The sequence below is a fragment of the Geotrypetes seraphini genome, chromosome 1 (genome assembly GCF_902459505.1).
Source record: "Geotrypetes seraphini chromosome 1, aGeoSer1.1, whole genome shotgun sequence".
Taxonomy (NCBI): Eukaryota; Metazoa; Chordata; class Amphibia; order Gymnophiona; family Dermophiidae; genus Geotrypetes; species Geotrypetes seraphini.
Window position 1 is genome coordinate 10,358,138 of NC_047084.1, and position 26,921 is coordinate 10,385,058.

Below are 26,921 nucleotides of genomic sequence, written 5' to 3' on the forward strand. Positions count from 1 at the left end.
AGAGTAGAAAGTAAAGGAGAAGGTTTCCAGTATAATTATATACTGCTATCTCTCATGTATCTGTGGAGTAGTGTTCAAAATGTCAAGCTCCCATCTTATTGTCAATTACTGAGATATTATCACACCCTTCAAAAACATCCAGAATCATATCTATACATTTACCTGGAATCCACTCCTTTAACAGTCTCTTGTCTTTCTCAATTTTGTACTTTAAACTGTATTTTTCAATTACTGAAGAAAGCAAGGAAAAACAAAAAAAAGTCAACATGACCTCCATTGCAAGCTGTGATTCAGATAATCCAAGGCTTCCAAAACTATTGTCATGACCCTGTTGGGAGAAGGGAGTGTCACAAAATCCACCTTTGGGATCACAACCTGGATGGATGATAGCCACGGACAAGATAAACTATGTAATTGGCAGTGCCTCAGGGGTCATGTACAGTCGACTCCGCTTAAGTGCATGCCCCTCGGACCGGGTCGCCACGTGCGCTTAAACGGAGTGTGTGATAATAGGAGGGGGGGGTAAGGTAGGGGGAAGGCTGTAGCTAAGCCGGCTCAGTTTAAATATGGCACGTGGGCTGCTGGAGTCTAAAGTACAGGAAAGCTATACCCTACAGCATGAGCGGAGCACTCACTTTCCCAGCTATCCCAGCGCTTAAATTGCTGTGTGAAGCCTAGCCATTTCCAGTCAGAATGTGATTGCATTTAACCTTAGTGAATGTAATGAGAAAGAATAGAGGTTGGACCTATGACATCAGTGCACATAAGCAGATTGTGTGTTTAGCCGAATTGCAAATATCTAGAGTTTACATCCATTAACTTTAATGTTAAAAAAAAAGAAGAAGGGACCATGGTGGTAGGGTGTGCGGATAACCGAAGCACACTTAGGTGGAGTCGACTGTACAAGATATTAGTTTTATGTCTTTACCAGCTAAAAAGAGAATAAAAAAGCCAAGAACCTGCTCTTTTTGCATTTTAGAAAATCCTGGATTCTGAATTATTTGAAGTAGTATAAATGGGAGCACAACAGATATAGACTATTATAATTAGACAAACTCATTTCTTCAGGGTTTTAGAAACCATATAGTTATACTGTCTAAACCTCCTGGCATAACTAATGCGGTTTCCTTTAAGTAGGGGATTGACAGAGAGAGCAATTTCAGAATAACTCTGCACATTAGAAAGGTGCATTCATTGAAAATGACATGGGAAAAAGTGACATTTTTATTTTAACCCAAATAGACAAAAAACAGAAATTCTAGTTTTTCCTGTCAACAGGGTATCCTATCGAACACCACTGATGACATTGCAAGTGAAATGAAAAAAAAAAAGATGAAGTTACATTTTGGTTAGTTTCTCCCATCATTAATGAACATTTTGTGGCCTGTACACCTAGTCATTGGATTGAAGATCCCTGTCTAAAAACCCTTCCCCCCCCCTCCCCAGCTGCTTTTGCTCGAGTACTTCTTGCCCATGGGTTTTACTGCAGACACCAGAACAAACATTACAAGACCCAGCAACCTACAGGTTGCAGACAAGACAAATCCATGGCTGCAAAAAGATTCCTTGTAAGCAAAGATGAACGATGACCTACTGAATGATCTGTATGCACTGCTTATTTTCTACCAGACTAATGAAAAAAACATGACCTCAATGCAAACAAAGCATTCAGATGTCAGATCTCATATATACACACATTTCTTCCATAGCCAGATAGAAGGCATTTCCCTCCATCTCCTAAGCAACCACGTCAATTGATTTTAATCTGACTCAGTATTTGAGAAACCATTGGGCACGTTTTATTGTTAGGCAAAGTCTTGGCCATTATCGAAAAACAAGACTCGGAACTGCTTCTACCAAGTCTACTCAAGAAAAAAATCTCCCATATTATATCATTAGTAACAATGGGAGAAAGACACTGTGAAATGAATGACACACAAGGAATAGAGTAAAATCTTCCCTCCTTGAACTTACTGGAAAAGGCCAACACAGATTGTAATAGCCTTTTCTAACCTTGATACCTAGCAAAAATGTAGCAATTCTCAACCTAGGAAAGTCATTCATTTTAATGTGGGACCACACCAAGGAGAAAAAGATATTAAGTGGATTGCCTTCCTCTTGTGGCCACATATACAGTATTTTGTTTTAAATTTTAATGAACATGAATATTTGGGTTGGGGAAAATAAGCTGTAAATAAATGGAGATAGGGGAAGGGAAGCCGGTGACTCCTGGACTCGCAAGGGGAGAAACAGGAGAACAAGTTCAGCTCATCAGGGATAGATGAGTCCGTTTTAGATATACTACCATTGCATTTAGAAAGAAAGATTTAGGTTCTTACCTCAATCTTCTTTCTTGTAGATGTGTCTAGTGGTCCTGAACTGTAGGGTTTTATATCTATTCTGAACCTGCAAATTGCTTGCAGAAATCACTCAATCATCTTTTCAACTCTACCTCCTTCCCAGGGAGCTATTCCTGCCTCCTCAGTTTGTACAAAAGCAATCAAGTACTACTGTAATGAAAGACATAACCAAAGTAGGGAAACAGGGAAGAATTCCTGACAGTACAATTCAGTTCTCCAACAAACATTATCTATCTATAAATATTATAATATTCAAGCAGCATCTACAAAAGATACAAAAACCATGTGCAACCCGTACTAATCTTACATAGAGCTCACAGCTACTCACATGTCCTACTATCCAGCAGAGATTTGAAGCAAACTATACAGTACACTCTTGTGTTTGTCTTTTTTTTTAATTATTATTCTCTCAGATCACCTGACTGATTCTGAGGCAAAAAGCAGGTGAAGCCCATGTACAGGGCAGGACTTCAGGACCACTAGACATCTACAAAAAAAGAAGATTTAGATAAGAACCTAGGAGTCCTGTTACTAAGGTGTGCTAGCCGTTTTAGTGTGCGCTAAATATTAGTGCACGCTAAACACTAATGTGTCCATAGACTATAATGGACGCGTTAGTGTTTAGCGTGCACTAAAACGGCTAGGGCGCCTTAGTAAAAGGACCCCCTAATCTCTCTCCTAGTACAATGTGTCTAGTGTTCCTGAACTATAGGGACACACTAACACAGTCCCCCAGAGTCTAGAGTGGGCCTGTTGAGCTTGTCTTCAGAACAGAGGACACAAAAGCAACATCTTTCCTGGCTGCTATGTCCACCCTATAGTACCTGGTAAAAGGTATGGAGGGTAGACCTTGTCTCTGCTCTACATATCTCTTTGGGTGAGACAGCCCTAGTCTACGCCCATGAGGTAGCAACTCTGGTAGAATGAGCTTTCAATGCAATTGGCACCTGCTTACCACAGCCCACATATGCAGAAAAAATGGCCATCTTAATCCATATGGAAAAAAAAAAAAAGGCTTTTAGACACCGGCCACCCTTTTTTGGCATGACTGGTCAAAACAAAAAGGTGACCACTCAATCACTGCATTTACTATACTCTTAATAGTTGCTTCTCAGCATATGATTCAAAAGATTCCACAATATGAAAAACTACAAAACATATCTTCCAAATTCCAGGGATCCAGAAGAATTTGGAAGATAAAAGTTTGGCATATTGTGGAATCGTTTGAATCATATGCAGAGATGAAAACAATATAATGCAATGACTGGGTGGCAAAACTTTTGAGGGGGATTGTTTCCTCAAGCATCATATTGTGGAATTGTTTGAATCATATGAAGAGATGCGACTATATGAAAACAATATAATGCAATGACTGGGTGGCAAAACTTGGTGGATTTTTTCCTCAAGCAGTCATCCAGATCTCTGAGCATATAATACATCTTGATATCGCTGATAAGATATATTACTTAAACATCACGGTTATGAATCCCGTTCTTAATCTATATATTAAGAGTGCCAACATGCAAATATCAAGTTTTAAAATGAGAAACAAAAATTTGTTTAAAGTTATATGGGAATTTTCAAAATTTGCAGCACCACCAACTTTAAATGGAGGCTGTGCCACTGAATAGTAAAAGTGCATTTAAACTTTTTTTACATCTGCAGATTACAGCTAAGTGCAAACAAAACATACCCTGTATTTCTCCTTCTGCTGCAATGAAATACGGCATTTTTTTCATGGTTCCTCTCAGCTCTTGCTTCAAGGCCAGCATGTAGTCTTCATCTTCTCCAGTCTTCAATGGTACAGGCTTGTAGTTTGTGTCCTTTTTACAAAAGCAGAGATATAATCAGTACTGTGTCTTTGGAAAAATCAATACAAGAGCAAGCTTCCTGGTATAGGTCTTTTGTATACCACCTTGCTATACTAGCCACAGTTTCAATGCCTTTAATTAAGGGGCTCTATTTTTAAAATGTGCATAAAGGAAAGGCCAGAGCAAATATTCACGTGTGTGTATTTATCGCAGTTTAGTAAAAGGACCCTATGGATAAGGGCTAGCATGCGCTTACCACACATTGAACAAGCTTACCGTAGTACATAAGAACATAAGAATTGCCACTGCTGGGTCAGACCAGTGGTCCATCATGCCCAGCAGTCCGCTCATGCGGTGGCCCTCTAGTCAAAGACCAGCACCCTATCTGAGACTAGTCCTACCAGCGTACCTCCTTGTTCATTATGAACTTGTCTAACTTTGCCTTGAATCTCTGGAGGGCGTTTTCCCCCTATGACAGACTCCGGAAGAGCGTTCCAGTTTTTTACCACTCTCTGAGTGAAGAAGAACTTCCTTACGTTCGTACATGCGCTGACGTCCCACAGTAAAATGTGGAATTTGCATTTGCACCTAACGGATGTAGCGGTATATAAGAAATAAATTACATTACATTACATTGTGCTAAAAATATATTTATTCTTCTTGGGAGGAGGCATGTTAGGGGGTGAGAATGGATATAACAATGCTAATCAGCATGCGACGCATTCCAGCATGCTAATTGATGCATGCAGGGGCCCCTACTGACTACAAAATAGATGACAGTAGGTTTTCATGCAGTAATTTTTTTTTTTTTAAATGGCCATGTCCTAATGGCAAAATTAGCTTGTGGTGGTTCAGAAAATAAGTTCAGAAAATAAGAAAAAGTATTTCATTTTCTGGCTGCAGCAAAAGTGGCCTTAGCTCAGTCCTCATGCAGGTCTTTCCCATGTGCTAAGGTCACTTTTACCGTGGCTTTAATAAAATGGCCCCCTTGTTACTGCCAAGCTTTTTCTTTTTGGGGGAGAAGGAGGAAGAATAGAAAGCTACATATAAATAGGTTAAAAAAAAAGTTTTGCTGTACCAATAAAGGCAGAAAGTGGAGATGCACTTAAAAGATTATTTGCACTTATTTGGAGAGCAAGGGGGCCCATATAGCCACATCATCTTCTGAGGTGCATCTCTCCTGCTCTGATGGCCTTTTCTGGTGTTTTGTTTTGGGGCCTTTAATTTGAACTTCTGTCACTGTCTCAACTCACCTAGACATTTCTGCAGAGCATGCATGTGGAGAAAATGGGTTAACATGCAAGTATCATCTTAAAAAGACAACATGCATCTATTACGAAAAGTTAATACTATATAATAAAAGATATAAAAGCAAAGATAAAAGGTGAACAGAATTTCCAAATTGTAGCAGTACATATGCAAATAATAAAAATTGATGGAATATGTTATACTGAAGGGGTGTTTCCTTATTTGCACCTGAAGGTTAGGCCTCTCTGACATAAGAACATAAGAATTTGCCTCCGCTGGGTCAGATCAGAGGTTCATCCCGCCCAGCGGTCCGCTCCCGCGGCGGCCCCTCAGGCCTATCACCTGTGCAGTGGTCCCTGACTATTACTATAACCTAGCTTAACTCCTACCTGTACCCCTCAATCCCCTTATCCTCTAGGAACCTATCCAAACCTTCTTTGAAGCCCTGTAACGTGTTCTGGCCTATCATCATCAAGCCTGAACCATTATTTGCAAGAAATCATTCCAGCCTGAACCTAGCAAGAAGAGAAAGAAGAACACATCTTTGCTGTTTCTACCTGATGCATTCTGGGTATGTACCAGAATGGTATTCTAGTCAAGGACATCTATCTATGTCTTCATGCTTAGACTGTGTGAATCTTGGGGGAGTTATACTCCTATGCTGTGCTTATCTATCGAAAGACGCCTATGTCTCCTAGCCTGTATGAGACTTTATACAGAAAGGCTATTCATCTAAGTTCTGTTTCTGGATTGGTCCGAAGAAGTCATCCGCCGAGATCCAAGTAAAAAGGTGCTAATTATAATTAGTCTGTGTTTAGGTGTGGGTGAACGTGCATCTCATCACAGGTGTTCTGCACCCACCTCTTTTTTATAATAATTAAGACCTGAACAGTTACCTTGTGTGACTCTCTGCCCGAGAGAGGATGAATTGTACCTTAAACAGATCTGAATTCCATCACATCAAGGAAACCTTTGCTGCCAATAAATTATAGCTGCACCAGTTGCGGACAAACACTTGTTCCTGTAACCAAAGGATTTCTATATCTGCTAAGCTGATGAGAAACGTCTTCCATTTCACCTGATTTGGTGCCAAGGCCTAATTGGATGGTGAGATAAGGAACTTATTATCTTATCAGCTGGGGTTAGATAAAGTACCCGATTGTGAAATAGGATAAGGCTTGTAAAGCTACTTTTGGTGATAACTGTAATAGATTGCTGCTAATCAGGAATTGTTATTATAAGGAATTGTTTAGTGTGTTTAAGAATTAGTTTTACTAATTTATCTAGCAAGTGTGTTTTGATAATCATATACCGAGTTTCATATATGTATTCAGATATTTTTGAACAATATTTAGATATTGCTGCTGGCTTGCGAATTATATTTTTCTATTTTCATAATAAAAGTATTTCTCATTAGCCTTGGTCTGTTCGTTTAAATAGGCAAGAAAGCTGAACCTGGATGAGATATTAAGGTCTTCCCTAGAAACTAACAGGCAGGTATTTGTTTATGTAACTGATTAGTGGACTATAAATCTTTCTACAATACCTTAGCTATGAGAGATAAGGAAGGCTGTCCTACAGGTTCTGTGGTGCTTTTTGAAATAACTTGTGCAACACTTTCTATGGCAAGATTACTTGTACAAGTTGTGCACTTTTGAATACAAAACACTTTGGGCCGGATTCTGTATAGCACACTGGTCTCAGTGGCCATGAATCATGTAATGGCGACCTATGCAAAATTGTGTCTGTCTTAATGAACAGATACCTAACAACCCCCCTCCCCCAATTCTTTAACCAGCACCCAGTGCTGCTGCACAATTCATAAGGGGAAAGGTAAAAAAAAAGTTATTTACTTACCAGGTGGAGGGGGAGGCCCATCCAAGTTAACTTTGAGCCCCACCCAAAATACTAGGTCTGACTATGCCACTGTACAGTGTTACTTGACCCTTGGTGGGGGGGGGGAGGGAGTCTTCCTGTACCCAAGCTGGAAGAATCTCTGGACTTATAGGAATCAATCCGATCTTCCCCAACAGTGATGTTTTCACCTCATCACTTTTGGAGACCCATTTATTCTCCCTCTTAAAGATTTAGCTCATGGCAAGTTACATTCAGGTACAATAAGTATTTTGCAATATTAAGCAGGCTATTGGATACAGGGGGTAAGAAGGTGAATCGCCAGATGGGCTGAAGGCCTGGGGGTGGAAGAAAGATCTGGCACAAGTGGGACTCCTCAGCTCAACAAATCGGGTTCCTTGATACAGCAATAAGTAGCACTTGATGGGTATTATACAATTAAGAGTGGAATAGGATCTCAGAAACCGACATAAGTAAACTTATTCTGAGACTTACTGGTTCCTGATTTCTATCATTGATCTTTGAAAAACCACCCAACAATTTATGCACCATTTTTCAATGCTATGCAAATATATAATAACATCCAATATAGTGTTCATAAAAAGATAAATAACCTATATTAACTAGTATGTGTGTATAACTTTGGCTGTAAATCTCTTGCAATACTCTGCCAGTTATCTGGGTCAAGTATTTAATCCCAACAAAATGCTTGACCCAGATTCTTTGTACAACTGGCAGAGTATTGCAAGAGATTTACAGCCAAAGTTATACATAAATGGGACTCACCCATCATTCAGGGTCATTAGCTTCCAGATTGGACCCTACTTTCAGACATAGCTAGCTACCAACCAACTTATTAATGACTTTCTAGAGGCTTTGGAAAAACTATTCAATGGGAGAGGTTGGCAATTTAAAGGGTGTCTATGGGGACCCGAGGCGAATGCCTTGGGTTGTGGCGGATGCACCCGAGTCCTGAAAATTCTGGCCAAATATTGAGACTCGACTCTTGCGGAGAGAGCATACTATGCCTACAGGCAAGACATTATCTGGCCTCGCTGGCTTGCATGGCAATGATGCAATGGCCTAACTAGAAAGGAGGATGGCAGGTCACAGAAGGGGCTAAAGTGCATGCTCCCTCACTGGAGGGCAAGATGGGGAGCAAGTCCTAGAGAGGACCTATGGCTCGGGTGCTTCCTAGGGTATTATTTCATATTTATTAATAAAGTTGTGGCCTTTTATTCCCAAGAACTGTCTGATTTTATTCCTAACTAATCTTTAAGCCCGTTACATTAACAGGTGCTAGAACAGATGTGTATGTGTGTGTCTTTCTTTCTTTCTTTCTTTCTCTCTCTCTCTCCTTGGCTGTTTTCTGTCTGTCTTTCTTTCCGACTCTCTCCTCAGCTGTCCACCACCACCCCTTCCCTGCTCCCCCTGTGCAGCAGCAGCCCTTCTCCCTTTGTTTTACGTCTCCCCCTGTCCAGCAGCACCTCTTCCCTGCTCCCCCTGTCCAGCAGTAGGCCTCTCTTCCTGTTACCTCTCCCCCCGTCCAGCAGCACCTCTTCCCTGCTCCCCCTGTCCAGCACCCGGCTTCCTGGTCATTCGCGTCTGCCCTCCTCTTCAAAGCAGCCTGCTGAGGATCACGGCTGGCTGTAACGAACCTCGCAGGCCGCTCTGCAAGTCAGTAGCACGTTCCCTCCGACGCGATCCCATGCGTCAGAGGGAACTTGCTACCGACGTGTAGGGGGCCCCCCTCCCACCACCCCACTAACAAGATCCCAAAAGACAGCCCTAGTGGTTGGGGGTCAGCTTATAACTCCTCCAGCTCAAGCAACCCCCTCCCCAGCCCACATTGTAGAAATCAACAAGAGGGATACCCACTCGCCAGCAGGCTTGCCTCTTCAAAATGGTGGGCCTTTCCAGTGTATCCTAGGATGCATCAGGGAGGGGCTTAAGGCCCTGATTGGCCTGGATATCTTAAGCCCCTCCTATGGGAGGGGCCTTAGGTGTCTTGGCCAATCAAGGCCTTAGGCTACCTTGCCAGTGCATCCCAGGATGCACTGGGGGGAGGGCTTAAAACTCTGATTGGCTTTAGGCCCCTCCCTGGTGCACCCCAGCATCTATGCCCATTAAAAAAAAGGTATGGTATGTTACACATAATTAAAAACAATCACAGTGTTAAAAATATATAAATATTTATCTGCAGTGCTCAGACTTGCAACCTAATAGTGCTCAACATAAAAGTGAACAAAAAAATAGGCTGCCTGATATGACCATCACAGCACGCATTGTCCAACCACCAATAAACTTTTGCATAAACAGTTGTCAATTAGAAAGCAGAAATGCAAAAGACTTGTTATATTGAGTTACTTTACACATAATTACATATATTAATTTCAGGGCTGAACTATCTGTAGGACAGGTAAGCGTAGTCGCTTTTTTTGGATCCCAAAAGCGAGCACTTTTTTGTGTGCATCGGGAAGCCATATTAGAGCATCAATTGTTCTGCTAGTTTACATGGCATTTCAATATTAGTGACCTTATTTGCATGGCCGGATCGGAGAATGAGCGATTGTGCAGAAAACCATGTGGTAGCTGTTTTGTGCATCGGATCAGCAAATACAATCATCACTAAACCAGTCAAGCACGGTTTAGCAACATCACTGACTTTCGTGCATCTGGGCCAGGGAGTGTACATGCAACGCTGCCACTGGCAGGGACCAACAGAAGACCACCTGCTAGGTAGACAGGCACAGGAGATGGGGGAGGGGTGCTGATTGCGCCGAGACAGGGGTGGAGACACTGCAATGTGATTAGTTTTATAAAATTGCAATAAATAATACATTAATCACAGAGTTAACCACAATACAGCCCTATTTTAACATCACTAAAATATAGGTGGATACAAGAATGAGCAACTGTCCAAAAAGATCAGTGGTCAGATTTGGGTGTTTAGTATTGCTTCTCACTGTAAAATTTGAGAATTTTTAAAATTTGTTTTCCTTATTGATTAAATATATACTCATACAGGCACTTGGTACAATATCATGTTGTATTTTAAACAATATTGTATTTTTATATGTTGCTTTCAGAACAAAGAACATATTTATTTTGGAATATTACTTGTTATAATTGTGAAAACAGGTTTCCATTTTGAGCTTTTTATTAGAAGCATCTTTAGTGAGAAGTAGAATTTTTTTTTTTCAGTTTTCAGATAGCTCAGCTACTGTCCATGTCTACCATTTGCATCACCTTTTACAGTCAGCTTTATTAAGTCATCCCCGAGATATACTAGAGTTTTTAATATTTTTTAAAAATGCCTCTCATACAGTTTGGACAGTTGATCAAGCCCGCAGTGTTAAATTTAGAAGAATTCTGGAGGGCTATTGAAATCATGGACTCTAATCTCCAGAAGGCAATGACTGTGGTTCAGCGTGACTATACCTCTGTCAGCTCTCAGGTAGAAGCCCATGAGAAAAATTTTAAAACAGGGAGATGATATAAAAAAACACGAGGAACAGATCACCCAAATTAAAAATGTAGAAATGGAGATTATTAAAGAGATCTTTTATTAGAAAAAAAAACAAAAAACAACCACAAAACCCTTGAATATATGGAAAATAAGCAGAGAAGGAACAACTTAAGACTGTTAAATTTTCCTAAATCTCCAGTATTATCTCCAGTTGAGATGGTGCGGAAATACTTCAGGGAAAATATTGGATGATCCCAAGAAAATTTACCACCTATAACTGGGGTTCAATATTTATCTTCAGGGAAGCAGCAAAATAGTTCAACCCCTTTTGAAATTGGAGCAACAGAAAAGGGAGAAATGAACTCAACACAATTCTTGGAAAGTTCTCTGGAAATTGACATTTGCCTTGGAGCATGACTAAATTATAGATTATATTAAATTTTAGACATATGATAAGTTCTTTGGTTCAGCAATTCGGATTTTTCCTGATTTTGCAAAAGTGACACAGAAAAGGAGAAAGGACTTTCTACTTTATAAACCCACAGTTTTGGCACTGGGTGCATCCTTTATTTTGATATTTCCGGCGAAGTGCTGCATTTCACTACAGGAAAAACAAAAAACAAAATCTTTCTATTTTTCGAACCAAAGCAACTGTTGGAATTTATTGTGGCCAAAGAAGGGGGTGGAGTGGTGATAGGTCCGATAGCCCTTCCGGCAGTTTAAGTCCAGGCTATTGGGGTTTTCTATCAATGTCTCCTGAGCTGTTCTTAAGATGAATGAACAATTTCCTTGATAATGTAATTCTAAAACTTAGATCCTCATTCATTGTAGTGGACTAAATAATTAATAATTATTTTCTTTCCAACCACTACTGATTTAAGTGGTGCTTGGTAATATAATTTTATGGGGGATTTTTTACTACACATCTGTATTCAAGCATTGATTTGCTTGTTTATAATTTGAAAAGTTGAATAAACAATTTAAAAAAAAAAGTCTCTCTTAAGAGAATACTTCCACAGGATGCATTTTGATTTGCAGAGAAGCTCTATTACTATGGATGATACAGAAGACATTTGAATGAAGCACCAAGTAGTCATTAGAAATCCAGAAGAAGAAAGTCAGAAGCTTACGCAAGTTTATTAACTGCTATCTGATTATGTCCATTCCCCATATACTACTACAGCTCCCCCTCCCCCATCCCATCTGTTCAACCTTTAATGAAGGGGCATTGGATGAAATGCTTGCAACTACCATTCTCATTAAAAAAATAAAAAAGCCGCAATTAGTATCCGCGTTTGTAATAACAATGGAAATAACAATATAGCAATGTATATACTTTACTTTCATATACGAGAAAATTGACCCAAACAGAGGGGAGTCACTGCACCGTTATGTCAAGATAATAAGACATGAATACAAGGGAGTGTTTCCATACCCACCCAAAAAAAGTTGTAGAATTATTTGCTCTTCTTAGTATGCCTAGTTAACATAAAACCAAAAGGCGAACTGTCCGGATACTCACAGGGAAAAGTGGTGATGGTTGACATGCCGACTCAGGAAGTGCATCGCCTCTGGCAAACCCAATTGCCTGGATGTCAAAGGTGAAAGCAGCTCGACCTCTTCCTTTGCCCTTAGCTGACATTCCTAAATTACTGCAGAGGTGATGACGGGACACAATTGCAAAAAAAAAAAGCAAGAAAGAATATGCATTGAACATTATCACTGCTAGAAGAGGAAAAAGCAACAATAGTAAAACCATACAGATCCTCAACTCCAAAGTCTCTTCGAATGAAAACAATAAACGAAACTGAACCACCAGCAGGCTTAATTCACCCAAAAAGAAAAAAAAAAACCAAACACCCCAAAAACCCACTCACGCTGCCGCTAAAGACACCTGCACACAAGAATGTGGCTACAAACTAACCTACTAGCTATCAGCAGGCCACGGATAGGTTGCGACATAGCATCCATGAATTGCTGACACTCCGCCCCTGATATCCTGACTGGGTTGAGGCGAAAAACCCAACCAGTAAGTTATCTCTGCCAGCGGTAAAGCATATGGCAATGACATACCTAGGGTGGGGCGGTCCGTCCCGTCCCGGGTGCATGCCTTAAGAAGGTGCACAGTCGGCACACCAGGTCCAGAACTTCCTACCCTACTCTGCTGCTGCTACTTTCCTGAAACAGCAGCAGCGGCGGCAAAACTTTAAATTCAGTTATTGCGAGACCTTGCTGCACCTCTGCATGGTTGCCGGTCCACTCCCTCCAACGTCACTTACTTGTTCCAGAGCAGAGTCGGCAGCAGGGGAGGTGCAGCAAGGTTCCTGGAGAGAGACATAAGGGAGGATGCTGGATGGAGTTGGGTTGGAGGGAAAGAAAAGAGACAGATGCTGATGGAAGAGGGGTGGATGGAGAGAGAGATAGAAATGGCAGACATTGGATGTTAGAGGGGAGGTTAGAGGGGGAGCCTATTCTGGATTGAAGAGAGAAGGGAGCAGATGCAGGAAGGAAGTGGGAAGCAGACACTTAATGGAAGTGGACAGAGGAGAAGATGCTGGATGGAAGGGTTAGAGAAAGAGGGCACATGCTGGATTGGGGAGGGGAGAGAGGATTGAGTTAGTGAAATACTGGAGGGGGTGAGGGAAAGAGGTGGCAAGCTGTAGGTACACAGTGAAAAAGGAAATGGATGACAGAGTAGTAAGAACTTTAAATCTAGACAGATGCAGAAAATAAATTGAGAAGGAAGATGAGGGAAGAAAGGGAAGGGAGCAGAGAGAGTGAAATTACAGACCATGGGGTGTAGGAGAGGGAAGGGAAGAAGATGGATGCCAGACTAATGGGGTGAAGGGGCAGACATACAGTTTCTGGAAGGGGCATAGAAGGAGAGAAGATATCATATAGAAGGGACAGAGAGAGGGCAGACAGTGGATGGAAGGAAGAGAGTGACAAGAAGATGAGGAAAGCAGAAACCAGAGAAGACAAAGGTAGAAAAAAATGTTAGGGGACATGCATCACTGTTTCTGTGGCGTTTCATTGTATGCAGAATCCAACTTCTTGGTAGTTCAGTTTAACTTTTGTCTACATATTTCTATTTTACTCCCCCCAACCCCTCTTTTACAAAACTGTAGCGTGGTTTTTAGCACCGGCCAGGCGGGAACAGCTTTAACGCTCATAGGAATTCTATGAACGTTGAAGCTGTTGCCTGTACTAAAAACTGCATTATAATTTTGTAAAGGGGGAGGGATAGTTTGTGATTACATATTCCATACTGTACAAAGGTGTTTTATGTGTTGTGTGAACGAAAGACATGGTTCTCTGTTAGCATTGACTGTGCAGGTTCAATCTTTACTTGTCTGGCTTGGGGTGGGAAGGAAGGAAAGAAAGGAGAAGAGAGAGATACCAGAACATGGGGGAGGGAATGGAGACAGAGAAAAATGGAAAGCACAAAGAGGGCAGACGCTGGAAGGAATGGAGAGTGAAGAAGAGAAGATGAGGAAAGCAGAAATCAAAGCTTACAAAAGGTAAAGAAAATATTTTTTTTGTTGCTTTAGAATAAAGCACTATTGTAGCTGTATTGAAAAAACATTTATAAATAGAAAATGGAAATAAGGTAATTTTTTATTGGACTAATTTTAATACATTTTTAACTTTCAGAGATCAAAATCCCCTGCCTCAGGGGTTTTGCACTAAAAAATATTTAATGTTAAAAAAATTTGTGTTAAAACTTATGGCAAGGATATCTGGTCTTTGTAGACTGGCTCAAAACAAGAGAGTTGATGTCCAAGATGAAGGCTCTATTCAAACAACTTGATAATCCACATGAGAATGTCTAAGACCTAATATACTGAGAACATAGGACCTATAGGGACCCCTGAGGAAGACAATAGTGTCGAAACACGGACCGTGTTGGATCCAATAGAGAGACTCGTGGATTATTATACTGAAAACAAACAAGAATCGATACTCAAGTGAGTATCTCTCAACAGCGTATCATTTCTTGTTTGTTTTCAGTGTAATAATCCATGAGTCTCTCTATAGGACCTCAGGGACCCCTGAGGAAGACAATAGTATTGAAACATGGACTGTGTTGGGTTCAATGTTCTCAGCATATTAGAAATTCTCACGTGGATCAAGTTGTTTGAATAAAGCCTTTATCTTGGATATCAACTCTTCACAAGTCTCTTGTTTTGGTTGGTTTTCCTTTTATGGAGGAGCTAGGGTCAACTCTCTTGTTTGCTTTGTAGATTGGCACACCAGGATCACCCAAGTTTCTAATCTCAGTTTATATTCGAGTCAACCTTTTTTCCTCCCTTTTTTTTGGGTGGGGGGAGGAGGGTCACCTCAGTTTATATTTGGATTGGTTTATATGGTATTAAAAAAAAATATAGGAAATGGTAATAGATCTGCATATAAAGATATTTTGATTTCACAATTATCAATAGAAAATACAGAAATTTGAGGATTTTGCCTTATTGCTAAGGCAAGTGGTTCAATAGCCAAATTAAACAATAAGGGTGTAAGGGGACAACCCTGTCTTGTCCCTCTGGACATGGAGAAAACCTCAGAAGTAAAACCATTAACCATTATTTGAATCCTAAAACAAAAGTAAAGTGGATCATATTTATAAAATGCTCTGGGAAACCAAAATGTTGAAATACTTTAAAGAGATAAGAGTCCCTATCAAAAGTCTTTTCCACATCCAGAGTAAGAACTACATATTTGTTAGGGTGTTTTGAAGCTAGTGGAAGAATATTACAAAATAGTCTTAAGTTATCACTAGTGGATCTATTAGCCATAAATCCACATTGATCAGCATGAATAAAGAGATTATAACACTGTGTTTACTCTATGAGCTAAAATATTTGCATAAAATTTGCTTTCTAAAAATTACCCCCCTCCTTTTACTAAACCGCAATAACGGTTAGTAGTGCAGGGAGCTGTGCTGAATGCCCCACCCTGCTCATAGAGCTCCTCAGAGTAATTTCCACTGATCACTGTCAAAACCAGTTCTTGACCCAGCCCGTCACTTTGGGACCCATCTTGAGGGCACTCAGTTTATTTACTTAGATATCTGTGTGGAACACTGTCAAAGGGTTTGCTAAAATCTAAATAAACCACATCTAGTGCACTCCCTCTGTCCAATTCTCTGGTCACCCAGTCAAATAAATTGATCAGATTTATCTGACAGACCTACTCTAGTGAATCCATGTTGCCTCCGCTCCTGTAATTCACAGGATTCCAGAAATGACACCATTCTCTGGTGTTTCCATTAATATACTTACCACAAAAGTCAGACTTACCGGCCTGTAACTCCCTACTTCTTCCTTACTTCCACTTTTGTTATAAGGGACCATATCCACCCTTCTCCAGTCCTCCGGTACCACTCTCGACTCTAGAGACTCATTGAAAAGGTCAGTCAACGGAGCTACCAGAACTTCCCTAAGTTCCTCCAGCACCCTCAGATGTATACCATCTGGCCCCATCGCTTTGTCTACCTTTAGTTTAGCTAGTTCCTCATAAACACAACACTCTGAAAATCGATCAGGGTTTACCACCTTCTACATTTCTCCCCTTCGAGTCTCACAATGCCAGTTTTTGCACTTCTTCCTATCACTAATATATCTAAAAAAAAATGTGTTGTCTTGTCTCCCTGTTTTACCGTGACAGCTATTTTTTTCTTCCATTTGCATCTTTGCTTTCCTGACTACACGACCAGCCTCCCTTAAACTTTTCAGATATTTTTGCCCGTCTTCCTCTTTCTGTGATCTTTTGTAGTTTATGAAAGCTAACCTCTTATTCCTTACCTTCTCAGCTACTACTTTTGAGAACCAAAGCAGCCTTCTTTTCCTCTTTTACTTACTTGCCTCACAAAAAGGTTTGTCGCCCTTATATTTACTCCTTTCAGTTTTGCAAAACTGCATTTTCACACCTTCCAGACGTTTCTATCCAGACAATTCCTTGACATAATCCCTCATCCGAACAAAGTTTTTAGTCTAGAACCTTTACTTTTGAATGAGCCCTCTCTATACTCATCTTAATATTAAACTGTATCATGCAGTGATCACTGGATGCCAGATGATCACCCACTGTAACCATCAGAAACACTTTCCCTGTTTGTAAGTACTTAGTCCAGTATGCCCCATCCTGCATGGGTTCCATTACCAACTGCTAGAACAGTTCTCCTTATAGTAAATCCAGATCTCCCTGCTTCTAGAAGACCCTGCAATAGGGATACCCCAATCAACATCAGGCATGTTAAAATCACCCATTTTTAGATATATTCTGTCTACTATTAAATCTCTGTCCACTTCTTCTGTCTGTGAAGGAGGTCTGTACATCACACCAATGTAAAAATATTCACCATTCCCTCTTTCCAAATTAATCCATAGTACCTCTTTCTTGCCCTGCAGATCCTGCAATTGTGTGGCTTTAATATAATCTTTAACATATAATGCTACTATCCCTCCCTCCTTTTCTTCGTACCCTGTTTTTCCTGAACAGATTATAACCCAGTATAACTACACCCCAGTCATGGTTCTCAGCGAACCACATCTCCTTGATCGCCACTATATCCAACTCCTCTTCTTCCATCATAGCTTCTAGATCCAGAAGCTCGTTTCCCATACTTCGAGCATTAGTGTATACTGCTTTCCAGACATCGTGCAGAGTTGTTCAGCGATATACTTGCCCAAGGACTTTAATCACCCTGACCCATCACTTCTATATTAAAACCCTTTTCAGTAGATTAGCCAGCCTGCTGGCATAGACACTTCTTCTCTTCTTTGATTGATGCACTCAATCCCCACTGTGACTGGGTAAGGCCCGGACTGGATCAGAACTGAGCCCTGAACTGGTCCACCCAAACCTCAGCCGAGCAGTAAGGTGAGGTATTGGGAGGGGGGGTGAGGGGGGGTAGGTGGGTATGCAGAATAAAGAAATATGGCAACATATTGTCTAGTTCAGCTTTTATTTTGATTTTGTACCACAGCTCACATTTCTTAAATAGCCCATACCTTAGAACAAGTGACTCATGCTTCCCGCGTCTGTAGATTTAACCAGGAAACATGGCCGCTAGCGTACTTGCAATAAATACACTAGCGGCCATATTTCCTGGTTAAATCTACAGACACAGGAAGCATGAGTCGCTTGTTCTAAGGTATGGGCTATTTAAATATAGCTAGGGAGATATTTAAGAAGTTTATAAGCTATGTATAATGGATAGGTTTTAGGACTTATATATATTTTTTCTATATATTTGCAGGGGATTTCCTTGATAAAGCCCTTTGGACGAAACATAGATTTATGTCCGAGTGCCTACCCCCACCCACATAGATTAAGATGAGTATCTATAGTATTCATATTTATAAAAGTTGAAAGTATATATAAAAGTATTAAAAAATAGTTGAAATATTGAGACCAATGAAGAACTTTGGTGCCTAGTTTCTGTATGTGTATGAAGTCTAATACACACATACGGGTGGCACTACTGAGGTCTATAGTGATTGATAAGACTTGTATGGTGAAATTTTCTGTGCTTGAATGCAAAAGTCTTATCGAAGATAGAGCTATATTTAGAGTTTGTAGCAAACCACTACTGCCATTAACAGCAATTTGCCTCCGAGGCTACTGCCTGGGGTGAAACAGCAATTCACACCCCAGGACATACTATCCTTTCCAAATCCAGGTCACTCCAGATCACCTCCTGAAATCCCAACTAGATGTAAGGAGAAAAAAAACCTTTAGAGGGATGTTTATCTCAATGTTTGTGCTTTACCAAAAAACTCTAGTTCAAAACAGCACTCAACTGGGTTCAAACTTACCATAAACACCAAAAATTAGCAAATTGCACAGCCATGCTAGGTTGCACAGAGTTCCTGTGGGACATCCAAACTATGGTACTGGCTTTAACTTTTCCAGAGGCTTCAACACATTTTCATTTCTTCATACATTACTGCTTCAGCAGGTTCAGTTTCCATATCCCCACTAGTTAATTCTTCTGGCATTTCAACATCATTCAATTTATTGTCAAAATAACTATCTGAAACCTTACTCATGAGGTCTCCTACCTGATTTTCCAGTGAAATATATACTTCAAGAGTTGTGGTCCTTATTTGCAGAGGTCTTTTCCCTTCAGAGTTTCTCTGGGGATTTGTGGTTGCCTGTAAAACACATGCCTTAGGTTGATTAGCCCTAGAACCACCTGAGATTCTAATTCTTTCTGCACTAGGGCTCTGATAGCAATCCAGCTCTGAGCATGCTCTTAGCCTCCCAGGTGCCTGCTGGGACTTGTGGTTCTTTATCCCTTACTGGTTCTTCGTAATAATCATAATTGTTATGAATGTGTTTTACTAGTTTTATCTATTTAGGAGACAGATGTCAAGTCTTTGCATAGTTTATTATTGTCTTGCCTCAGTCAGGCACACTCATTGTGGTCTTTGTACTTTGTTTATACATGCGTGTTACCATTACTAAGCTCTTTATACTACTATCACTATTACAGATATTCATCTTTGCTTGTCCCTATCAAATTCTAATTTATAATACACATTAGAATTATCATTACAGAACTCACCCCCTACCCATCCTCCATCCCCTAACTCTCCACAGAAGCTAGCTGGCATCTGCATATCCTGTAGTGCAGGGGTAGGGAACTCCGGTCCACGAGAGCCATATTCCAGTTGGGTTTTCAGGATTTCCCCAATGAATATGCATGAGATCTATGTGCATGCACTGCTTTCAATGCATATTCATTGGGGAAATCCTGAAAACCCAACTGGAATACGGCTCTCGAGGACCGGAGTTCCCTACCCCTGCTGTAGTGTAACTACAGGTAGCAGTGGTCTTCTGCTGCCACCTGGGTTAGTGCCTCCTCCAAAATTATGCCTGCCCCCCTTGCAGTAGTCTCACAGTACTACATCTGGGTTGTAATTGTACCACATGACTACTGCTTGGCATCATTTTGCAGGACACATCTCAGGTGGCAGCACTGAGGAACTACTGCCCTTTCTCCCCAAAGCTACATTATCAGAAATGCATCCCTGCTCTATCTATCTAATCCAGGGGTGTCCAATGTCGGTCCTCGAGGACCGCAATCCAGTCGGGTTTTCAGGATTTCCCCAATGAATATGCATTGAAAGCAGTGCATGCAAATAGATCTCATGCATATTCATTGGGGAAATCCTGAAAACCCGACTGGATTGCGGCCCTCGAGGACCGACATTGGACACCCCTGATCTAATCTATACCAGCAGTCATGCACCTTCTCCCCCATCCCTTTCTATTTTATCTTTCATGGAGCTCAAAGTTGCTTTCATTCATTCCTGGGCCACAATCCCCTCCTGAGCAAGGTCAGGCCACCCAATAAAGTGAGTGACTGATTCACGTTTCCTCCTGCTTTCAAATTGCCTGTGCTTAATAATGCCTCCATCCCCAGCCCTTTAAATTTCTACCTGACTATTCCTGGTTGTCAGTGGGCTAAGGCAGCTTAGTAGGGATGGGCAGCCAGAAAATTTTTGTTTCATGCCATTTCCTTTGTTGTGGGACTGTTTGTGTTATTTGGGATTTTCTGGCTGTTTTGTCAGTTTCCAATAAAAGAGCACACTATTTCAGAAAGAGGGTGCATTTTTTTCTTGATAGGGTGCATTTGTGCAGTAATTTGCATATGCATAATGGTTCACACTGTGACCAGCCAGGTATTCTCCCTGCCAAAGTCCCAGTTAGGGCAGGGGAAAATGTAAAAAGGAAAGCCCGGGGTGGAATCAGGAAGGGGCATATGGTTCCTGAGAATGCTAATTTACCCTGTGACCACCAGAGGGAGCCTGAGGTGTTTGAGGAAGAGGTAGGTGATCTTTCCCCGAGTCACCACCGGGGGAGCCCAAGAGGTCCCAGGAACACTGCTGACTCGATTAGAGTAGGGCGTTGCCCCAGAGTACTTAAACCAGCAGTGGAGAACAGACAGGCAGGCCAGTTAGGGAGAAGGTTTAAACCTTTTCTCCCTAGGGAGTCCCCTGTGCCAAGCAGGAACAACCGACCTACACACATGGCGCTGTTAGAGGCTGGCCAAGCTGAGGAGCTACTGATTCCAGAAGAAGAACAACCAATGGAATTTGAAGAAAGTCTGACCGGGGGTGCTCCTGATTTTTCTGAAGCCATGCAGGTGGACTGGGCCTCAGCCTGCAAACAGTGAGTTGATTTTGCGCTTTACTGTTTGGGACTATTTTTGGTTTTTTTTAAGCTAGGAGTGTGATTTGTTTGGGAGAGGTTTTGCTAACACCCTGGGAGGGAATTTTTGAAAGCCTGTCTAGAGGCTTTATTTTGCAAACCTGACACTCTCCTGTCCTGGCAGTGAATTGAACTGGCCAGAGGCTTTAATGAACTTTGAGCACTAGTGCTACTGAATAAGTGCCATGAACTGTTTTTGTGTTTTTGAAACTGCCTGCCTGGGAGCAGTCAGAACTGGCTCTGAGGAGAGCTGAATTCTCAGACACAGTTGAGACTAAATCCTTGCTGAGAGCAAGCCAAGAACTTTATTGTAGGCTGGTTGTTTGCTTGCTTGTTTTGATATTTTTGTTTGCTGCTGTTTGGGAACATTCTGACCAGTTTGACAGCTATATTGAAAGATTACTTACCTTGATGAAGGAATGAATAAAATGGTATTATTTTCCTTTGAATTACAATTCTGGTGACTTTGTTTTTTTGTTGATTCCGGTTTGGAATCCGGTCCTGCAGGGTGGCTCCATTTTGGGTCACACGTCAGAGTGCTTTATTGTGGTTACCACTGAGTGATATTGAGCCCTCTCCTGGGCTACAGTGGGCCACAACCAGTGTTCCCGCTAAGCTGCGCTGGCGTGCGCTGGCGCACAAAATATTACATCGCAGCGCACAAGTTTCTCGTCACAGCGCACACACGTGCTTGCAGGCAGGCGAGCTGGCAGTCCATGTAACGCGTCGCAAAGGTAAGGGGAGGCTGGGGGAGGAATCGGACGTCGGGGTGGGGGTGCGAGCAGGGAGGGGGGCGATCGGAAGAGGCGTACGGCAGATGGCAGGGCGGCGAGAGGAGAGTCGGGTGGGGGGGGGGGAGTAACACCGGAAGAGAGCGGCAAATCCGGGCAAGGCAAGACTTGCAGAGGCGTACCTAGGGGGTGCGGGGGGTCGATCCCGACGGTCCGCTCAGCTCGCCAACAAGGAGAGGCAGCCGGACTCGCGTACGCTCCGACCGCCTCTTCTTGCAAGAAGCCGGGTCTTATTCAATCAGGAGCTGCTTTGACATGCAGCTCCTGATTGGATAAGGCCCGACTTCGTGCAGGAAGAGGCGGTCAGAGCAGACGCGAGTGATTTCCTGCACTAGGCACCACATGAAGTCACCCACCGTACCACTCGATTCGGGTAAGCGCAGGTATCGGTGGGTGGCTTATTTGCGGGGGTGCCTTATTTTATATTTTTGTCTAAAAAGGGGGGGCTGTCTTATTTGATGGCCCTGCCTTATCATCGGGGAAACACGGTACTACTACTAGTAAATTAGTAATGCGCTACAAAACTGAGGCCGCACGAGCGCCATTGTTTATCTATACATGCATGAAGCAAGTTCTTTTCAAGTTTCGATCGTTTGAAGCGTGTGCATAAACTTTCTTTTGCGATCTTCCATAGATTCAGTCAAATAATTTTTACATCCATTCGAAAATGTCGAAGCGTAAAGAGAATGAAGAGTTTGGTAGCAGCACAAAGAAAAAGCGCAGCCAATTTAAGAAGGAATGGCTGACCGAGTTTTTGGTTGACACCACGTTGCCGCACGCGAGTGGACGGAAAACAGTGGCGATGAAAGAAATATTCGAATATAGCGACACGGACAACGCATTAATTTGCTCCCTATGCCGAAAAGCAGGTGTTAACGGAGAATGGAGCACAGGGAAGACTTGGTCTGAGTGGAAAATTGATTATTTAAAGCGTCATCTGAATCATAATTCTCATTTAGAAGCGGTTCAAAAGCTTCACAATCAAAGCCGAGGTTTTCTAATGAATTTCTTGAAAGAAACTCCCGATAGTCGGAACAACAGAATCGAATACGCACAGAGATATAAATCAAGTCCAGAGGAAGTTAACATTTTAATTGATAATATATTGCTAGCGGTAAAGTTGAATTCGTCCATGCTATCCGTCCAGGAAATTCACAATCACATGGCTAAATACGTAAAAATACCTGATAGCTGGAGAAGCAAAAACTATGCTTTCGAGTTCCTTGACTGCATAAATGCCATTGTTAAACGGGAAACATTTACAGAAATCCGGAGGTCTCCTTTTCATACCCTAATAATTGATGAAAGTACTGATATTTCTGTTTCGAAAATGCTCATCATATACATTAAATTTAGAAGAAGTGGCAGCAACATTCATGAGACAGTTTTTGCTGGCATCAAACATCTAACTGCTTGTGACAGCACAGCTATAGTTGATGCTATAAAGCAGTTTTATAGTGAGAACGATTTAGATTTCAGTCGTATGGTCATGTTCACGTCCGATGGAGCATCAGTCATGCTTGGGAAGCATAATGGTGTAGCTGCAAAGTTACGTCAATCAGTTCCTCATCTTCTAGAGCAACACTGTGTAGCTCACCGCGAAGATCTAGGCATAGACGATGCATGGAAAACGATCCCATTCATGAAAGAGATCGAAACTCTAATACGCACCGTGTATACGATTTTCAGTAGATCGAGCGTACGAAAAGCCAAACTGGAGGATATTGCTAATGCTGCAGACTCAGATGTCATTTCATTTAAAGCTATACATGATGTTAGGTGGCTGTCTCGGCACTTTGCTATAAGTGCAGTGGTTAGAAATTATGACATCCTGTTAGAATATTGTCAAGAACAGGTGGAAGAAGACAATGATCCCGTGCACAAATACTGCCTGACTAAATTGAGTAATCTGGAATTTAAAGTTGCGCTATTTATTCTCTGCGATGTTCTTGAGGAGCTTGGATCACTGTGTAAGCTTCTTCAGAAGAGTTGTTTGGCACCTTTGGATGCATTCCAGTTCACTAAAGCCAAATTAAGGAAACTCAGATCTCAATATCTGGGAGAAAAACCACATTTCAATGAAAATGTTGAAACTCTCATTTCATCTTGTAATTCTGTAATTAAAACAGATCATATTCTTACATTTATTACACAAACTTGTGATCATATGGACAAAAGATTTCCTGACAATGAATTAGAGGACTGGCGTGTTTTCGACAAAGACTGTATCTCAAATCCGTCCAACTTAGAGGAATTTACATTTGGAAATGAACAATTTTCACGATTATCTAACCGTTATTTTCTGTTAATGAACAAAGATGATGAACATTGTTTCAAAAGGCAGCTTATTTCAGAATATTCGGAGTTCAAATATATTATTGCTGAAAAAGTAAAAGCAGGAGCTATACAAACGCTTCAGGAAATGTACAATTTTGCTCAGCAGCATAAACAGTTCAGTGGACTAAATGCTCTATTAGACGTGTGTGGCACCTTTCAGGCTTCAAGTGCCGATTGTGAGAGAGGATTTAGCTTGATGAATGCTATAAAGACAAAGACTCGTAATAAGTTAAGAGTAGAACATTTGGAATGCCTAATTAGAATCAAACTTTATTTAGCCACAGGAAATAATGTAAACATAGACAGTGTTTACAATTTTTGGAAATCAGAAAAAGGCAGAAGAGAACAATCTTAATAAAGAATTTTGGAGCCTAAAAGCCTATGGAGAACTTCCAGAACATGCTAAAATCAATGAAACGGACACATTTGGCCCCGGTGATGACGATGAAATCCAGTTTGATGATATTGGGGATGATGATGAAGATATTGATGATATCTAACTTGAGTGAAGAATTGATTCCATTCCAGTTTCACAACAATTATTCTACAACATATTGAGTGAACTCTTCTCACTGAAGGCAAACTTTGTGCCCAATAAAATGGTTTTCAATATTTTGTTTTAATGTATTTATACTTTTGTGTAGAAGCTGGAATTGATAGATTGTCTAGAAATTGAAAGCATCAAACGCATTGTCTTCTGGACTGTTTTTAATTTACAGTTTACACATATGGATGTAACAGACATAACTACATTTGTTGTAAAACATTTATTAAGATATCATTTCATCCCTACAATTTCTGTAGACTGTTTTAAAATAAATTTGAGTTTTTCTGGTAAAAAAAAAAAAAAAAAATAAAGAATTTTGTACTTTCAAGAATTAATGCGTTGTTTTGTGTTCTTAAAAATATTATTTAACGTTATTTAATTTAGCGTGTAGGCCTAAAATTCCTTTGAATACCTCGTCCTCATGTATCAGCAACTTTGACAACATATTTATTTGGCTCATAACTTGCTGGCGCCCGATATTTTTAGCTCACAGTGAAAAAAGTTTGCTCACAACACCCGCCCGCTTAGAGGGAACACTGGCCACAACACATTCATGGCGTTTCCATTGTTGTATAAGAATGTGCCTTCTTTTGAAAACAGTACACCCTCTTTCCACATGGTGTGTTTGGCTGCAGTTATTCTTTATTGCCCTCTCTTTCCTCTTCCTCTCCCCTTCAGAAGTTGCCAATCTATTTAATGATTAAGCTAACACTACTGTCCTCCTAAACACTTCCTTCTTCTCAGAGAAAAGAAATGAGGGGACAATTGTATAATGCAACAATAAAAATTGTTAGAATAAATCCTTGGGTAGAGATAATGTGATTATTTGGGTATAAATGTTGACTTCCAAACTTCCATCCACTAGCAACATATGAGGAAGTGACTTTAGTAGTCCTAGAAACTTGAAAACTTTTTTATTAGGAATTTATATACTGCCTATCAGGGTTATCTAAGCAGTTTACAATCGGGTACTCAAACATTCCCCTATCTGTCCCAGTGGGCTCACAATATATCTAATGCACCTGGGGGGTAATGGAGGACTAAATGACTTGCTTAAGGTCACAAGGAGCAGTGTGGAGTTTGAACCCACAACCTAACCATTAGGCCACTCTTAGTTTAACAGAATCCCCCCAGGAGTAATTTGAGCTATCCTGATGATTACTGTACTCTCCACATCAGATATCTCTACAGGAATTCAGGCCCAAACCTCAGCCTGCCTGTCTGACATTGCCGCTTGGATGTCTCACCACCATCTAAAACTGAATATGATTAAAACCAAACTCCTTATCTTTCCACCTAAACCCTCTTCCCCCCTCCCACAGTTCTCTATTTCTGTGGATAACACTCTCCTCCTCCCTGTCTTGTCAGCTCGCAACCTCAGGGTAATCTTTGACTCCTCTCGCTCTTCTCTGCTTAAATCCAACAAACTGCTTAAACATGTTGCTTCCTCCTCTAATATTACCAAAATCTGACCTCTCCTCTCTGACTACCAAAACCCTTCTCCACACTCATCACCTCTCGCTGAGACTATTGCAACGAACTTCTCTTAGATCTTCTGCTCAATCATCTCTCTCCCCTTCAATCAGTTTAAAATGTTGCTGCACGATTCCTATTCTACAAAAGCCGCCACGCTCACATTACACCTCTCCTCAAGTCACTCACTGGCTCCTCATCCATTTCTGTACACAGTTCAAACTCTACAGTTCAGACTCCTCTTACTGACTTACAAAGTGCATTCACTCTGTAGCCACTGAATATCTCTCACTTTATCGCCCCTTATGATCTCCCCTGTGAAATCCGTTCATCGGGTAAATCTTTGTTATCTGTACCCTTCTCCTCCACCGCCAACTCTAGACTCCGTCCCTTCTTTCTTGCTGTGCTGTATGCCTGGACAGGCTGCCAGAGTCAATACTTCATGCTTCGTCTCTAGCAGTATTCAAATCCAAGCTAAAAGCCCATTTGTTAGAGGCTGTTTTCAACATTTAACTCCCACTCACTGTCGGGTACCTACACCCATCGTATCATTCATTAGGTCATTAGCACTCAGACTTAATGGGGTGGGTCAGTAGAGTGGACAGACTTGATGGGCTGTGGCCCTTTTCTGCCGTCATATTCTATGTTTCTATTCCTTCTGCTAGAAACTTCCCAACCCTGATGTATCCTGCCTGTCTATCCAAATTAGATTGTAAGCTCTTCTGAGAAGGGACTGTCTATTGAATGTTAAATGTACAGCGCTGCGTACGACTTTCAACGCTATAGAAATAAGTAGTAGTAGTATTAGAA

The 26,921-nt window shown here is 41.2% G+C and overlaps 1 protein-coding gene across 3 annotated transcripts in view; it reads right to left on the reverse strand.

Annotated features, from left to right (window-relative positions):
• POLR3G (RNA polymerase III subunit G) overlaps positions 1 to 26,921 on the reverse strand; it is a 54,013-nt gene that overhangs the window by 25,555 nt on the left and 1,537 nt on the right. The window contains exons 2-5 of one of the 3 annotated variants that reach the window (XM_033920240.1): positions 18,809 to 18,901; positions 12,265 to 12,394; positions 4,054 to 4,183; positions 163 to 231 (exon numbers count right to left, since the gene is read on the reverse strand). In XM_033920240.1, the coding sequence (XP_033776131.1) occupies positions 163 to 231; positions 4,054 to 4,183; positions 12,265 to 12,384 (319 nt within the window). In that variant the 5' untranslated portion in view covers positions 12,385 to 12,394; positions 18,809 to 18,901. Of the gene's footprint in view, positions 1 to 162; positions 232 to 4,053; positions 4,184 to 12,264; positions 12,395 to 18,562; positions 18,750 to 18,808; positions 18,954 to 26,921 lie in introns of those variants that run through there. The other 2 variants (XM_033920154.1, XM_033920060.1) reach the window with 2 other exon arrangements.